The sequence below is a fragment of the Schistocerca cancellata genome, chromosome 2 (assembly GCF_023864275.1).
Source record: "Schistocerca cancellata isolate TAMUIC-IGC-003103 chromosome 2, iqSchCanc2.1, whole genome shotgun sequence".
NCBI lineage: Eukaryota > Metazoa > Arthropoda > Insecta > Orthoptera > Acrididae > Schistocerca > Schistocerca cancellata.
The window spans coordinates 99,923,012-99,936,201 of record NC_064627.1 but is presented as its reverse complement, the minus strand read 5'-3'; the positions used below and the strand labels follow the sequence as shown (position 1 = coordinate 99,936,201).

General features: G+C 44.5%; 1 protein-coding gene across 1 annotated transcript in view; it reads left to right on the top strand.

Annotated features, from left to right (window-relative positions):
* LOC126161361 (carbonic anhydrase 6-like) overlaps positions 1-12,981 on the top strand; it is a 72,649-nt gene extending 59,668 nt beyond the window's left edge. Inside the window, exons 7-8 of the mRNA XM_049917130.1 lie at positions 1,872-2,102; positions 11,452-12,981. Of these exons, the coding sequence (XP_049773087.1) occupies positions 1,872-2,102; positions 11,452-11,700 (480 nt within the window). The 3' untranslated portion in view covers positions 11,701-12,981. The remainder of the gene's footprint in view (positions 1-1,871; positions 2,103-11,451) is intronic.
* Positions 12,982-13,190: the final 209 nt, after the last annotated feature.

Below are 13,190 nucleotides of genomic sequence, written 5' to 3'. Positions count from 1 at the left end.
TAAGTAAAGGTTACTAGCAGATAATCGATACGAAATAACTTATGAAAGTTGGCAAATATAAATATATAAGACGCAACTTTCCGTACATTTAGAAACAGCTTTTGGCGAGATAAAATACTGGCAAAATAGGATGATTTATTTAAGAGAAAGAGCTTAACAAACTGAGCAAGTCAATAACGTGTTGGTCGACTTCTGGCTCTAATGCAAGCAATTATTCGGCTTAACACTGATTGAAGGAGTTGCTCGATGTCCCCCTGAGAAATATTGCACCAAATTCTTCCCAGTTAGCTAGCTGGACCGAAAAATCCTGATTGGAGGGCCCTGCCCATAATGCTTCAAACATTCTCAATTGGAGAGAGATCCGGCGACCTTGCTGGCCAAGCACAAAGACAAGTAGCAGAAACACTCGCCGTGTGCGGGCGGGTGTTGCCTTGCTGAAATGTAAGCCCACGGTGTCTTGCCATGAAAGGCAATAAAACGGGCTGTATGTGATGTAAGGGTGCCGCGGCTTGCATCCAGACATGGAATGGGACCCCAGAGCATTACTCCTGATGGTCGAGCCGGATGGTGGCCGACAGTCAAATTGTTACGTCTGGTCATCGGTGCTCAATTCGGAGCGAGACTCATGACCAAAGACACTTCTGCTCCGGTCAATGAGATTCCAGGCCGAAGATGTGTTTCGAGACGCCCCGGACTGCCGAAGGACACCATTCCGATTGTCACGCGCCGCCAGGAGGAATGGTCTGGGGAGCCTTTTCTTTTCACATCAGGACACCTCTGGTTGTCAACCCTTGCACCCTTACAGCACAGAGGTTCGTCGACAATATTCTATGCCTCGTTTTCTTGCCATTCGTGGCAAGCTACACTGGGCTCACATTTCAGCAAGATAACACTCTCCGCCCATCCCCCTCCCTCCCCACATCCCCCCCCCCCCACGACCCCACCCTGAACACCACGAGCGTTCTACGGCTTGTGTTCGTGTTTCCAAACTTTGGCTAACAAAGTCGCCGTATCTCTCCCCAGTTCAGAACGTCTGGAGCGTTATGGGTAGAGGTGTCTAGCCATCTCGGGGTTTTGACAATCTAACATGCCAGTAGAACAGAATGTGGAGCGGTATCCCTCAGGAGGAAATCCAACCACTCCGTCAATCAATGCCAAGTCGAATGGTTGGTTGGTTTGTTGGGGGAAGGAGACCAGACAGCGAGGTCATCGGTCTCATCAGATTAGGGAAGGATGGGGAAGGAAGTCGGCCGTGCCCTTTGAAAGGAACCATCCCGGCATCTGCCTGGAGCGATTTAGGGAAATCACGGAAAACCTAAATCAGGATGGCCGGACGCGGGATTGAACCGTCGCCCTCCCGAATGCGAGTCCAGCGTCTAACCACTGCGCCACCTCGCTCGGTGCCAAGTCGAATAATTGCTTCCATATTAGTCAGAGGTGGACTAACGCGTTATCGACTTGCTCAGTTTGTGGAGCTCTTTCTCTTGAAGAAATCGTCGATTTTTCCTGGAACTGTAATAATTTGTTTGCCTTTACAAGTAAAATACATTTACCAAGTATGATCCTATTCGGATGATTCCTTCGTGGTACGTTTTTTTTTCTTTTTCGTAGCATGTATACGCATTTTTAGTAACTGCAAAGACGGATTCGAAATACCTAAAGTAGTAACACAGCAATTACGTACACCATTACCGCATTCATGAAGAATACTGTACGTTATTCGTGTGCCATTTTGTTACAGGGACAGGAAGACGAAAATCAGTATCTCCAGAGATTTGTGTACGTAACTTATGTATCACGTTGTTACACGAGCAAGAACAGGAAAATCGGTATTCCCTGTACATATTGCATTGTTTGCTACGTTGTTGCAGCTACAAGATGAAGACAACCCGTCGCTGGCTCCAATCGTGCGAGCCCTGCCCGAAGTTGTGAAGCCTGGTCAGACCACAGAGCCGGACGAGGAACTCACCTACGACGAGATCTTCTCCGGCTACCCCGTCGACGACTACTACTATTACAACGGCAGCTTCACCACTCCGCCCTGCACAGAGACCGTCATGTGGTTCGTCTATGCCCCTCTGAATGGCGTCTCCGAATCGCAGGTAACGCTGGTCATTCAGCGCTCTAGCATTACTGATTCAAATGAGACCTGTTTGGTTTTTGTTGCTGCTCCGCTATCAGATTTCGCCGTACACTGGACATTATTACACGCGGGAACGAGCGACATAACACGATAGTTAACACAATGGAGATGCAATCTGCTTCTGGAGTCGCTGGTCTCATTGTGCCAGTAACCAGCGAAGCGAGAAGCGCCAATTGATACGGATGAACAGAAAACAGAGATCTGAACGCTCGTTTTGAGGGTCCTTCCGATTGCGATTCCATCCCAAAAACTGCACCTCTGGCTCGGCACGCACAAAACCAGGAGCCATCCTAAGGAGTGACTCTACCCAATAATTTAAATTTCCTTCTACTTTGTCAATTTGAACCGCTGTTTAAAATCGTGTATATCATATAAATATGTAGCAATTCCCAAGCTTAGAAGTCCAGGCTTCATTGGTTTTTTAGTTCCCAATTTTTAATGTGACTTTTAATGGTTTGTTTGAAAGTCAAATTTTTGTATTCAGTCTTCAATTTTTACATTTTAGTTTCTTTAGGCACATTCACCACACACTGTTCAGCAATTCTATGCATTCATCTTACGAGAAAAAATTCAGCATTTTTCCTAAATTTCAAACTTAAATTTTCTTTAATTATCAGTACGTAAATGTGATAATGAAATTGACAAACTACACTGTCGCTAATACTAATGCATAGAAGCATACAAATACCTCAAGACCACTTCCTACAAAAATATCGTTGAGATTGGTTAATATTTATGATTAAAAAGTTGGCACTGAACGTAGAAAAACAAACTTATGGGACAATGGATTCTAAATTTTAGTAAAACATGAATGCTAGTAGAAGACACATGTTGTTGTTATTGTGGTCTTCAGTCCTGAGACTGGTTTGATGCAGCTCTCCATGCTACTCTATCCTGTGCAAGCTTCTTCATCTCCCAGTACCAACTGCAGCCTACATCCTTCTGAATCTGCATAGTGTATTCATCTCTTTGTCTCCCTCTAGGATTTTTACCCTCCACGCTGTCCTCCAATACTAAATTGGTGATCCCTCGATGTCTCGGAACATGTCCTACCAACCGATCCCTTCTTCTAGTCAAGTTGTGCCACAAGCTCCTGTTCTCCCCAATTCTGTTCAATACTTCCTCATTAGTCATGTGATCTACCCATCTAATCTTCAGCATTCTTCTGTAGCACCACATTTCGAAAGCTTCTATTCTCTTCTTGTCTAAACTATTTATCGTCCACGTTTCACTTCCATACAAGGCTACACTCCATACAAATACTTTCAGAAACGACTTCCTGACATTTAAATCTATACTCGATGTTAACAAATTTTTATTCTTCAGAAACGCTTTCCTTGCCATTGCCAGTCTACGTTTTATATCCTCTCTACTTCGACCATCATCAGTTATTTTGCTCCCCAAATAGCAAAACTCCTTTACTACTTTAAGTGTCTCATTTCGTAATCTAATTCCCTCAGCATCACCCGACTTAATTCGACTACATTCTATTATCCTCGTTTTGCTTTTGTTGATGTTCATCTTATACCCTGCTTTCAAGACACTTCATACCCATTACAATTCACCAGCACCACACGTTTTCCCTTCCTTCTCACGTAAGGCTTCTTTTTGTTGTAATTCCAAGACCAAGGTAGACTTTTTCTTGTATCCTTTCTTCTACATGGAGCATATTGAGGACTGCTTGTTCAGTCGATCTTTAGATAAGGAGATCTTCTTCTGGGAAGTGATAAAGTGCATATTGAACTGAGAAACAGTTTTAAGACCCAAGATGACACTGTACAAACTTGCAATCCGATTTTGTTTCTTGCCAGCAGTGCATCTTGCCAGTAGTGCATCAGACGCAAGTCTCTGATAGACAGGTACTGTGTTGGCCACTTTGGTAGCTGCCATTGTGGCATGGCTCTTTCGCGCAGTTCATATTTCAAATATTTCTTAGACGTACATGCAATTCCAATAAAGCCAAGCAATTTTGGGATGTAAGAGTAAACACTCCAAAGAAGTGAAATAGCCATTAAAATTGCTTTGAGAAAAAAAACTGAAGTTTCAGGGTGGAGTCTTCATTTAAGCGATGGGCCCATGTTGTTGACATCGAGTTTTTCAGAAACAGTGTTGCATCAGGCCCGCTGTAGATACAAGGTTGCTAACTGCCACCTGTGCTACCTCATAACCCAGCAGTTTCCAGGCTTGTCAAAAGTATTCAAACAGGTAATCACCACTCTAGCAAGAGAGAAATAACAACGTTCAGTCCCGCTCACACCAAACGCCGTGAAAGCGACAATCGTTGATGTTGTTTACATCAAAAGTGTCATGGAACCTTCCATCGCGGGGACAGTGGAGGGAGACAAGCACGCTTCAGATAGTGCCGGGATGGTCTCGGAAATGTCTCATGTGGGACTGGTCGCTGTCCCCAGCTCAGAAGAAGGTGGATAAGGAGACCCTGTCCCATAAAACACCATTTTTTATATTATGGTGTAGTACCGTATTGGGGCCGAATAGGTCTCTTCAAAAAAGTCATACAATCGGTGAAATATGACTTTGTTACTCAGATTGATCACTTGACGCTATTCGAATTTATTTCCATCATCAGATATCCAATTACACAGAATGTCGCAGGATACGACAGGCTTTGGTGGTCTCTATATGGAACTTAAGATGACCAACATGAGCATTGTGTCACTTTTTATTACAATTGCGTCTAGTAATTCTTGTATCCTGTGACCCTCTGTGCACTAGGATATGTTATGATGGAAATAAATCCGAAACGTGTCAAGTGAGCTATCTGAGTGATAAAGTCATTTCTCAATAGCTGTATGACTTCTTTGAAGCTCCAATGCATTGTTGTTGTTGTGGTCTTGAGTCCAAAGACTGGCGTGATGCAGCTCTCCATGCTACTCTATCCTGTGCAGGCGTCTTCGTCTCAGAGTAATTACTGCAACCTGCGTCCTTCTGAATCTGCTTATTGTATTCATCTCCTGGTCTCCCTCTACGATTTTCATTGCCCACGCTTCCGTCAGTACTACATTGGTGACCCTTGATGCCTCAGAATGTGTTCAAAAATGGTTCAAATGGCTCTGAGCACTATGGGACTTAACGTCTGAGGTCATCAGTCCCCTAGAACTTAGAACTATTTAAACCTAACTAACCTAAGGACATCACACACATCCATGCCAGAGGCAGGATCCGAACCTGCGACCGTAGCAGTCGCGCGATTCTGCACTGAAGCGCTTAGAACCGCTCGGCCACCGCGGCGGGCTCAGAATGTGTACTACCAATCGATGCCTTCTTCTACTCAGGCTGTACCACAAATTTCTCTTCTCCCCAATTTTGTTCAGTACCTCCTCATCATACGAATGCATTGTTTCGTGACGATATTTACTGATAAAATTTCTCGGGCTTCCAGTGGAATTCTCCTCACCATTGACAATGGCCGAGGAGAAATTGGCCGAAAGCTCGTGTATTTTAAACCACTGGACGCGGCTGGAAGCCCGAGAAAATTTTATCCCCTCCTCATTAGTTACATGATCTACCCATTTAGTCTTCAGTATTCTTCTGCAGCACCACATCTCAAAAGCTATTCTCTTATTGTCACACTTAAATCTATAGTCGATGTTAACAAACCTCTCTTGCTCAGGAACGCCTTTCTTGCCATTGCCATCTACTTTTTACAGCCTCTCTACTTCGACCATCATATTTTGCTTCCCAAATAGCAAAACTCATTTCCTAATCTAATTCTCTCAGTATCACCCCGTTTAATTCGACTACATTCCATTATCCTCGTTTTGCTTTTGTTGTTGTTCGTCTTATATCCTCCTTTCAAGACACTGCCCAATCCGTACACCTGCTCTTCCAATGCACGAAATTTCGTGTTCCAACTATATATATATTGCTGATAGCTCCAGATGAATGGTGGGGGGAGGGGAGGGGAAAGAAGAGGGAAGAGGGGCCAGGGAGAAGAAGGTTTTAAGAGTGGCATGCGAAGAACACAGTTGTCATATTTAATCTGAAAATGTCACAGAACAACAGTCTATTGGAACAAATTTACATCTCTGGTAGTCTGACAGATAATGTTACATATACATCTACTTACGCTCGTACCCTATTGTCCTCTGTGCACTTGAATATCTGTTGTTGTGAATGGAAATAGACTTTATCTTAGACTATTTAGTGTCATCACTTTTGGAATTTTTCTTTTATTCATCCTCAATGTCATCATAAGAGTTAGGATTCTACTCAAGAGTTGTTCTGCCAATGGTACGCCTATAAAATAATTATCTATAGCAACATTTCCGGCTGCTCCAATAATATTGCTTCGAAGGTTCTTCACTGTGGTAAGGCCTAAATATTGCAGAGGTGACTCGTCTGGTTGTCCTCCTTCATATACAGTCCCATCAATGGTACAACGTTCCGCGCTCATTTGACATATATTGTACAAATCCACAACAGCTCGTAAATGGAACTAGTTGTCTTCCGACTATAAAATTAATTTTGAGTCTCAATTCTTTCCTGCTCTGTCCCATAAGTATTTCCCATTCATACAATACAGCAGCAAGCTTATCGGTTTGTAACTTAGCATCTCTTGTACCTACGAAAACTAATGAATCCTCTTATTGCCTCTAACCGGCTCATGGACATGGTAGCCCTATGTGACGAATTGCAAAAAAAAATGTTCTCTGATTGTAAAATGTCAGAACTTACCTTCTCGACTACGACACAAAATTCCCCAGAAGGATTACACTTCTTCTCTAGTTAAGTCATACCAGTTTATCATTTTGGTACACACACTATTCTTGTCTCTAAGTTTGTGCAGCTCACAATTTCATCCGCAGTGCCTAAAGGATCCTAAATATCTTTGAGTGTGTGAGTGATGATACCCTTCGCTGGTCCTGGTATAAATTTCACTAGATTGCGTGCAGACATTTTATGTTGCATTAGAGGTCTTTTACTCCATTTGGAACAACAAGTATGTTGGTAGTTTCATCGATGATTTGTCTAAAGGCACTATTATGTTCATCACCATCTCCATCACCTCCACAACCACCACTATTTTGCTCTTCATCTGAAGAGTTGCATGCCGCTGCCTTACAAAGAACTTCACGGATTTCATCCGAAGCAGTACTTACATCTGGAAGGAAATCGTCATCCTTAGCCCTCCACCGAGTAACAACTGATTTAAGATTTGGGCTTCAAAAACATATGCTGTCTTCTCTCCTTCTTGGTTTTTTAGATGTAGATTCAGGCATTCTATCTGAATAAGAATAATATGAATAAATAATGCCTCTTCTCCTATGGACTGTAGGAATATAACTGCTGTTGATGTTATTGTTTCGTTTTTCAAATGAACGAGTATCGAATGTCAATCACGTACAACATTTCTATACTGCTTCACACACTGGAAACTACCTAGCTCAATATTTTGCTCTCTTACACAACAGAGTAGTAAGCTGTCTGACAGTTAATTAAGCTGCAAGTTATAACAATGTTTTTTCTGCAGTCACAAAAATGAGTATGTGTTCCAATGAAATATTCTCTGAATTCCAACGAAATGTTACTGATTACAGCCCAATCTGATTTAACGACACCACAACGTGAACCAGTGGGTCCATCGGACACAGGTTATGTAAAAGTGTGTTATATGTGAGCTCAGAAAACACACTGAGGTGACAAAGGTCATGGCATACCTGCTAATATAGTGTCAGATCCCCTTTGGCACAGCCCAGGCCGCATCTCGACGTGGCATGGACTCAACAAGTCCCCAGCATAAATATAGCCATTCTGTCTCTACAGGGTGGAGAAACATTGTGTCGTGAAATTTTAACCCTGGGTAGCGGATGCCAGTAGGAATCAAAATTAGGTCTACAACGCACAATTTTTAAACTACGGAAACTTGGCATCACGCGCCCTGATTAGCCGCGGGATTGTCCTGTTGCCCGATGCTCTGGACAACGCATGGCCGCAAATGCTCTGCCTGCCGGATATCACGATGTATCCAAGGAGGACCGCATGCTCGTTGGTAGCGCTCCAGCCTTCCACTCTAGGGGCCTGGGAGCGAATCTGCCCGGGTCCCGACACATCCATTGTAGTTTCATGATAAGACGTGCCGGGAACAAACCCGTCAACTCCTCTTTTACAAATTTTGTCCGCCCTGAAAAGGGCGTTTTTTGAAGCTAGGACATTGTTTACTTAAAGCAGGTTCTCGAACTGGCGACCCTCTGACGCGACACAAGCTTGGTAACGTCAAACGGTGTTTTCCCGAACTCTTTCAGAGATTCCTGGCATTGAACTGATGTGATTGACGCATGATGAATGCGATCCATTAATTCCTCTTCGTTCCTTGGTGGGTCACGTCCGGGTGGGTGGACTAGAACCTTGAAGAATCGCCACAGGAAAAAGTCTGGTGGCGTGAGGTCCGTGATCGTCCTACGAGCACCTCTGCCAAGTAGCCGGCCGTCTAAGAGTTCATTTAATATCTGCGCACAACACGACTGTTACGTGCGGGAGCACCATGATGATGCAACCACATGCGTAGCCATATGTCCACGGGAACATCTTCCAGCAGGCCAGGTAGAGTTTCTTGCAAAAAGTGAAGGTAATTTGCCCCGATAAGTCGAGGAGGTAGACGGACCGCTCCAATCAGATGGTGACACACAACGCCTGTCCAAATGTTAAACGAAAATCGTTCCTGGTGTCCGTGAAAGTATGTGACGTGATGTTTTCATCTTGCCGAGTAATGAACGTTTCGAGTGTTGTGAAGGCCATCTCTATGGAAGGTGCACTCGTCGGTAAACATCACAATGGCGGGGAAGTCGGATCTCGCGCAACACGTAGCAGAAACCACCGGCAAAACCTTAGCCCATGTTCATAGTCCACCACAAGATTTAGGCCTTGGGCAGACTGGAAACTGAATAGATGTTGCCCGTCGTCCTTGAAAACCTCCCAGACTAACCGATGAGTTCTTGAATACTTGTCGTAGGTGCTTCCTCGTAGTGCTCGAGGTCTCTTCAAATGTAGCATGCCGTCGTGTTCGAGGTCTTCCAGCATCACCATGACATCCCGCTAACGAGCCTGTTTCGCCAAGTCGCCGGTGAATTGCTGTAAACGTTTGCGGCTGTGGGTGGCGTCTTGCTGGGTACCGTTCCTCATACAACCGTCGATCTTCATGCGCATTACCGTCGGCTAGTCCACAAACAAAAACCATATCTCGTTGTTCTTCAAACGAATATACTGTTCCGCCATGCTTACTGTATGACTAAATCGCAGGTGACGTATTTGTGCTCCGAAACGAAGCTTATGTGTGAATGCCTCTGGCTTGAGGTGGGGACAAACAGCAAGACTTATTCGACACGTGTGCGTATCACGTGGCGGCAGTGACAGATGGTTCAAATGGCTCTGAGCACTATGGGACTCAACTGCTGAGGTCATTAGTCCCCTAGAACTTAGAACTACTTAAACCTAACTACCCTAAAGACATCACACACATCCATGCCCTAGGCAGGATTCGAACCTGCGACCGTAGCGGTCGCGCGTTTCCAGACTGTAGCGCCAGAACCGCTCGGCCACCAGCGGCCGGCGGCAGTGACAGAGCGAGGGACGTTTGTATGTGGGAACCGACAACAATAGCACTGCCCCTCAACCGGCAAACGGCAATAGGGTGATCCCATAGACAATCGGAGCGCGTGGTGCCAAGTTTCCTTAGTTTAAAAATGGTCCGTTGTCGACCTACACGACATTAGTAACTCTGTTTCGTACTGACATCAGCTATCCAGGGTTAAAATTTCGTGACACAATTTTTCTTCACCCTGTATACTCGTCCGTAAATAAGAATGCGTTGCCGGTGTAGGATTTTGTGCATGAACTCGATTATGTCCCATAAATTTCCGATGGGATTCATGTCGGGCTATCTGGGTGGGCAAATCATTCACTCGAACTGTCCAGAATGTTCTTCAAACCAATCCCAAACAATTGTGACCCATGGCTTGGCCATTCTCAACCAAAAATTCCATATTTTCTTGGGAACATAAAGTCCATGGATGGCTAAAAATGAGGTGGCCTAACATGACCAGAACCCAGCCCATTTCATGTAAACGCAGCCCATACCATTATGGAGTCACAACCAACTGGCACAGTGCCTTGTTGACAACTAAGGTCCATGACTCCGTGAGGTGTGCGCCCCATTCGAACTTTACCATCAACTCTTAACGACTTATACCGGGACTCAGGCCACGGTCCATCTGATTTGGTCACGGTCCCAGGAGAGCCGCTGCAGACGACGTCGTACTGTTAGCAAAGACACACGCCATGGTCGTCTGCTGCCACAGCCAATTAAAACCAAATTTCGTAGAACTGTCCTAGCGAATAGGTTCATAGTACGTCCCTGAATGATTTCTGTAGTTATTTCACGCAGTGTTGCTGGTTTAAGCACTGACAATCCTGTACAAATGCCGCTGTTCTTGATCGTTAAATGAAATCCGTCGGCTACTGCGTTGTCGGCGATGAGAGGTAATGCCTGAAACATGGTATTCCCGTGATGTTCTTGACACTGTGGGTACAGGAATATTAGAATCCTTAAAAATTCCCGAAGTCGACTGTCCCATGCGTCTGGCTCCAACTACCATTCCGCGTTGAAAGTCTGTCAGTTCCCATCGTGCGGCCATAATCACATCGTAAACCTTTTCACATGGATCACCTGAGTACAAATGACTCTTCAAATGGCTCTGAGCACTATGTGGCTTAACATCTGAGGTCATCAGTCCTCTAGAACTTAGAACTACTTAAACCTATCTAACCTAAGGACATCACACACATCCATGCCCGAGGCAGGATTCGAACCTGTGACCGTAGCAGTCCCGCGGTTCCGGACTGAAGCGCCTAGAACCGCTCGTGACAAATGACGGATCCGCTGGTGCATTGCTCTTTTATAGCTTGTGTACGTGACTCTACCGTCATCTCTATATGTGCATATCGCTATCCCATGACTTCTGTCACATGAGTATAAAAGTACCACTTAGAAATATTAAAACTAATTTCTAATAGTGTCTCGTGTTACTGAATGTTGGATGAGAGCATACCTGAGTGGGGGCTCAGTTTTATGTCTTTCGTACACCGGTTGAAAGTTAAAGCTGTCTCTGGGTCCAATGAACCGAGGGTGTGCAAACTTGGTTACATCGTGCATTCTTCGAACCAGACGCACAATACGTAAAATTTCGTTTTGTACTTCCCTGGTGTTCCAAATTGAAGAACCAGCAGTGTAATTCGGGCACTTCGTGCTTAATAGTGAATGTGGTGAGAACCGTTGTCTTACGTGTCCACAGTTGGAGGTGTTCCGGACTCTCCAGTCGACAAACGGTCCCTTGGTGAACAACTTCCGCACCACGCAGCCGCTCAACGGCCGGAAGGTGATCCGGAGCAACAAAAGTTCCACTTGTCTCGGAGAGTGCGAGACGAGCAGCAAGTCAGAGCGGCGGCGCTCCGGCACGCGTCACCAGGCAACAAAGTCTGGTCGCCATAGCAAGCATGGCGCCTCCAAGCATCACGGCGCAGCCCGTCGCCGACAGCACTAGTCGCCCGCCTTCAGTGCCTGCTGCACACAGCTGCTCCAGGATCCTCAGCAGTACCAACAGGACCGTACTCACTAGACGCCTATGCCTACACTTAGAATATTATCCTGCATCTACAGGCAAACTTAAATGAAGTTCCACCAAATAATACACTACAAGTACAAAATCGAATCTACTGAAAACAATTAACTCTAAGAAAACGAAGTACGAAATATGTAAAGGTACGTTTTCATTCAGCGAAACAGCCTCGTGAACAGTTTAGACGGGCAAATTTCGTGAAGCATTAAAGTCGTCCCCACTGTGCTATGAGAGCCTACTTCTCGCCCATACAAACCCCATTCGATCCATTGGTCCGTATCAGAATGCCTTGCTTCTTTCGTTTTGCATAGTATCAACGCCATTACTTGTTGCCCCCGAGACAGCCACCTCGGGGAAACCCTCCACGTCATCCAAGACCATAAAACCGACTCGCATATGTTGGACATCTAAGAAAGAGCAGAACACAACCGGGCAAGAAGGGACGATGCGAGGATGGAATGATGATTCTTCAGCATCCAGTGTTCCGTCTTTTGTTCTTTCCGTTTTGGGCGCTTAAGCATCTATGCCATTTGCACTGAACCAACACGGAAATCTAAAATTGAAAAATAAATAAGTAAAACGATTGCTGAATCTGTGAGGGCGCATGGGCATGCAACTTACGGGATTACAAAAGGCCATGTTGAAATGGCTGTGTCACCCAAATGGACCTTTCACCGTTTGTATACCTGTTTCGCATATCGTTTTCGCCCTTCGTAAATGAAAAAGGTTAAACAGCTGTCTCGCGAAATAGCCTCGCACGTTTATTTCGCGAGCACTTTCGTATAGTGTAAAGGTACCTTAAGACATTCGCAAATATAGATTGTATAAATCTGAGGAGAACACAAGGCAATTAATTTTATATTTTTCTATTGACCAGATTCCACAGCACTAACAGGACCTGTTATCACGTAACTAGACTTCAACCTCCTTTTTTACGCTAAACTAGAACACAGTTACCGCTACCAAAACAAAAAATTTGTCATTGGTTCACTCATAAAGACCTGCTGCAGAAGGAGCAATTATGGATGCTTAATTATTTTGGAGCTTTGTAAAGCGTCACATTTATTGCAGCTGCCTGTGGCAATGTATTAGAATGCTCATTTTTGTAATTTCCACAGAATATTTGGTGAAACTTTTTTATGACTTCCGTACCACACTCTCTTCGTCTATCTGCACGTGTACAATAAAGAACTTTCGCATTCAAAATCTGTTATTTTTCACAAAACTTACCTCAATCCTTTTTCTTCTTTGAGGCTTTCTCAACTATTATCACTGCTTTACATGTGAGACTCAGTGGAAAATTTTTGACAATTTATCGACAGCATAAAATTACAAGTAACTAAATGGCGGAAGCAACCTAAGAAAGACAGATTTACGAGCCTCAGAAATGTGCCAATAACAAGCAGTAACGTAGT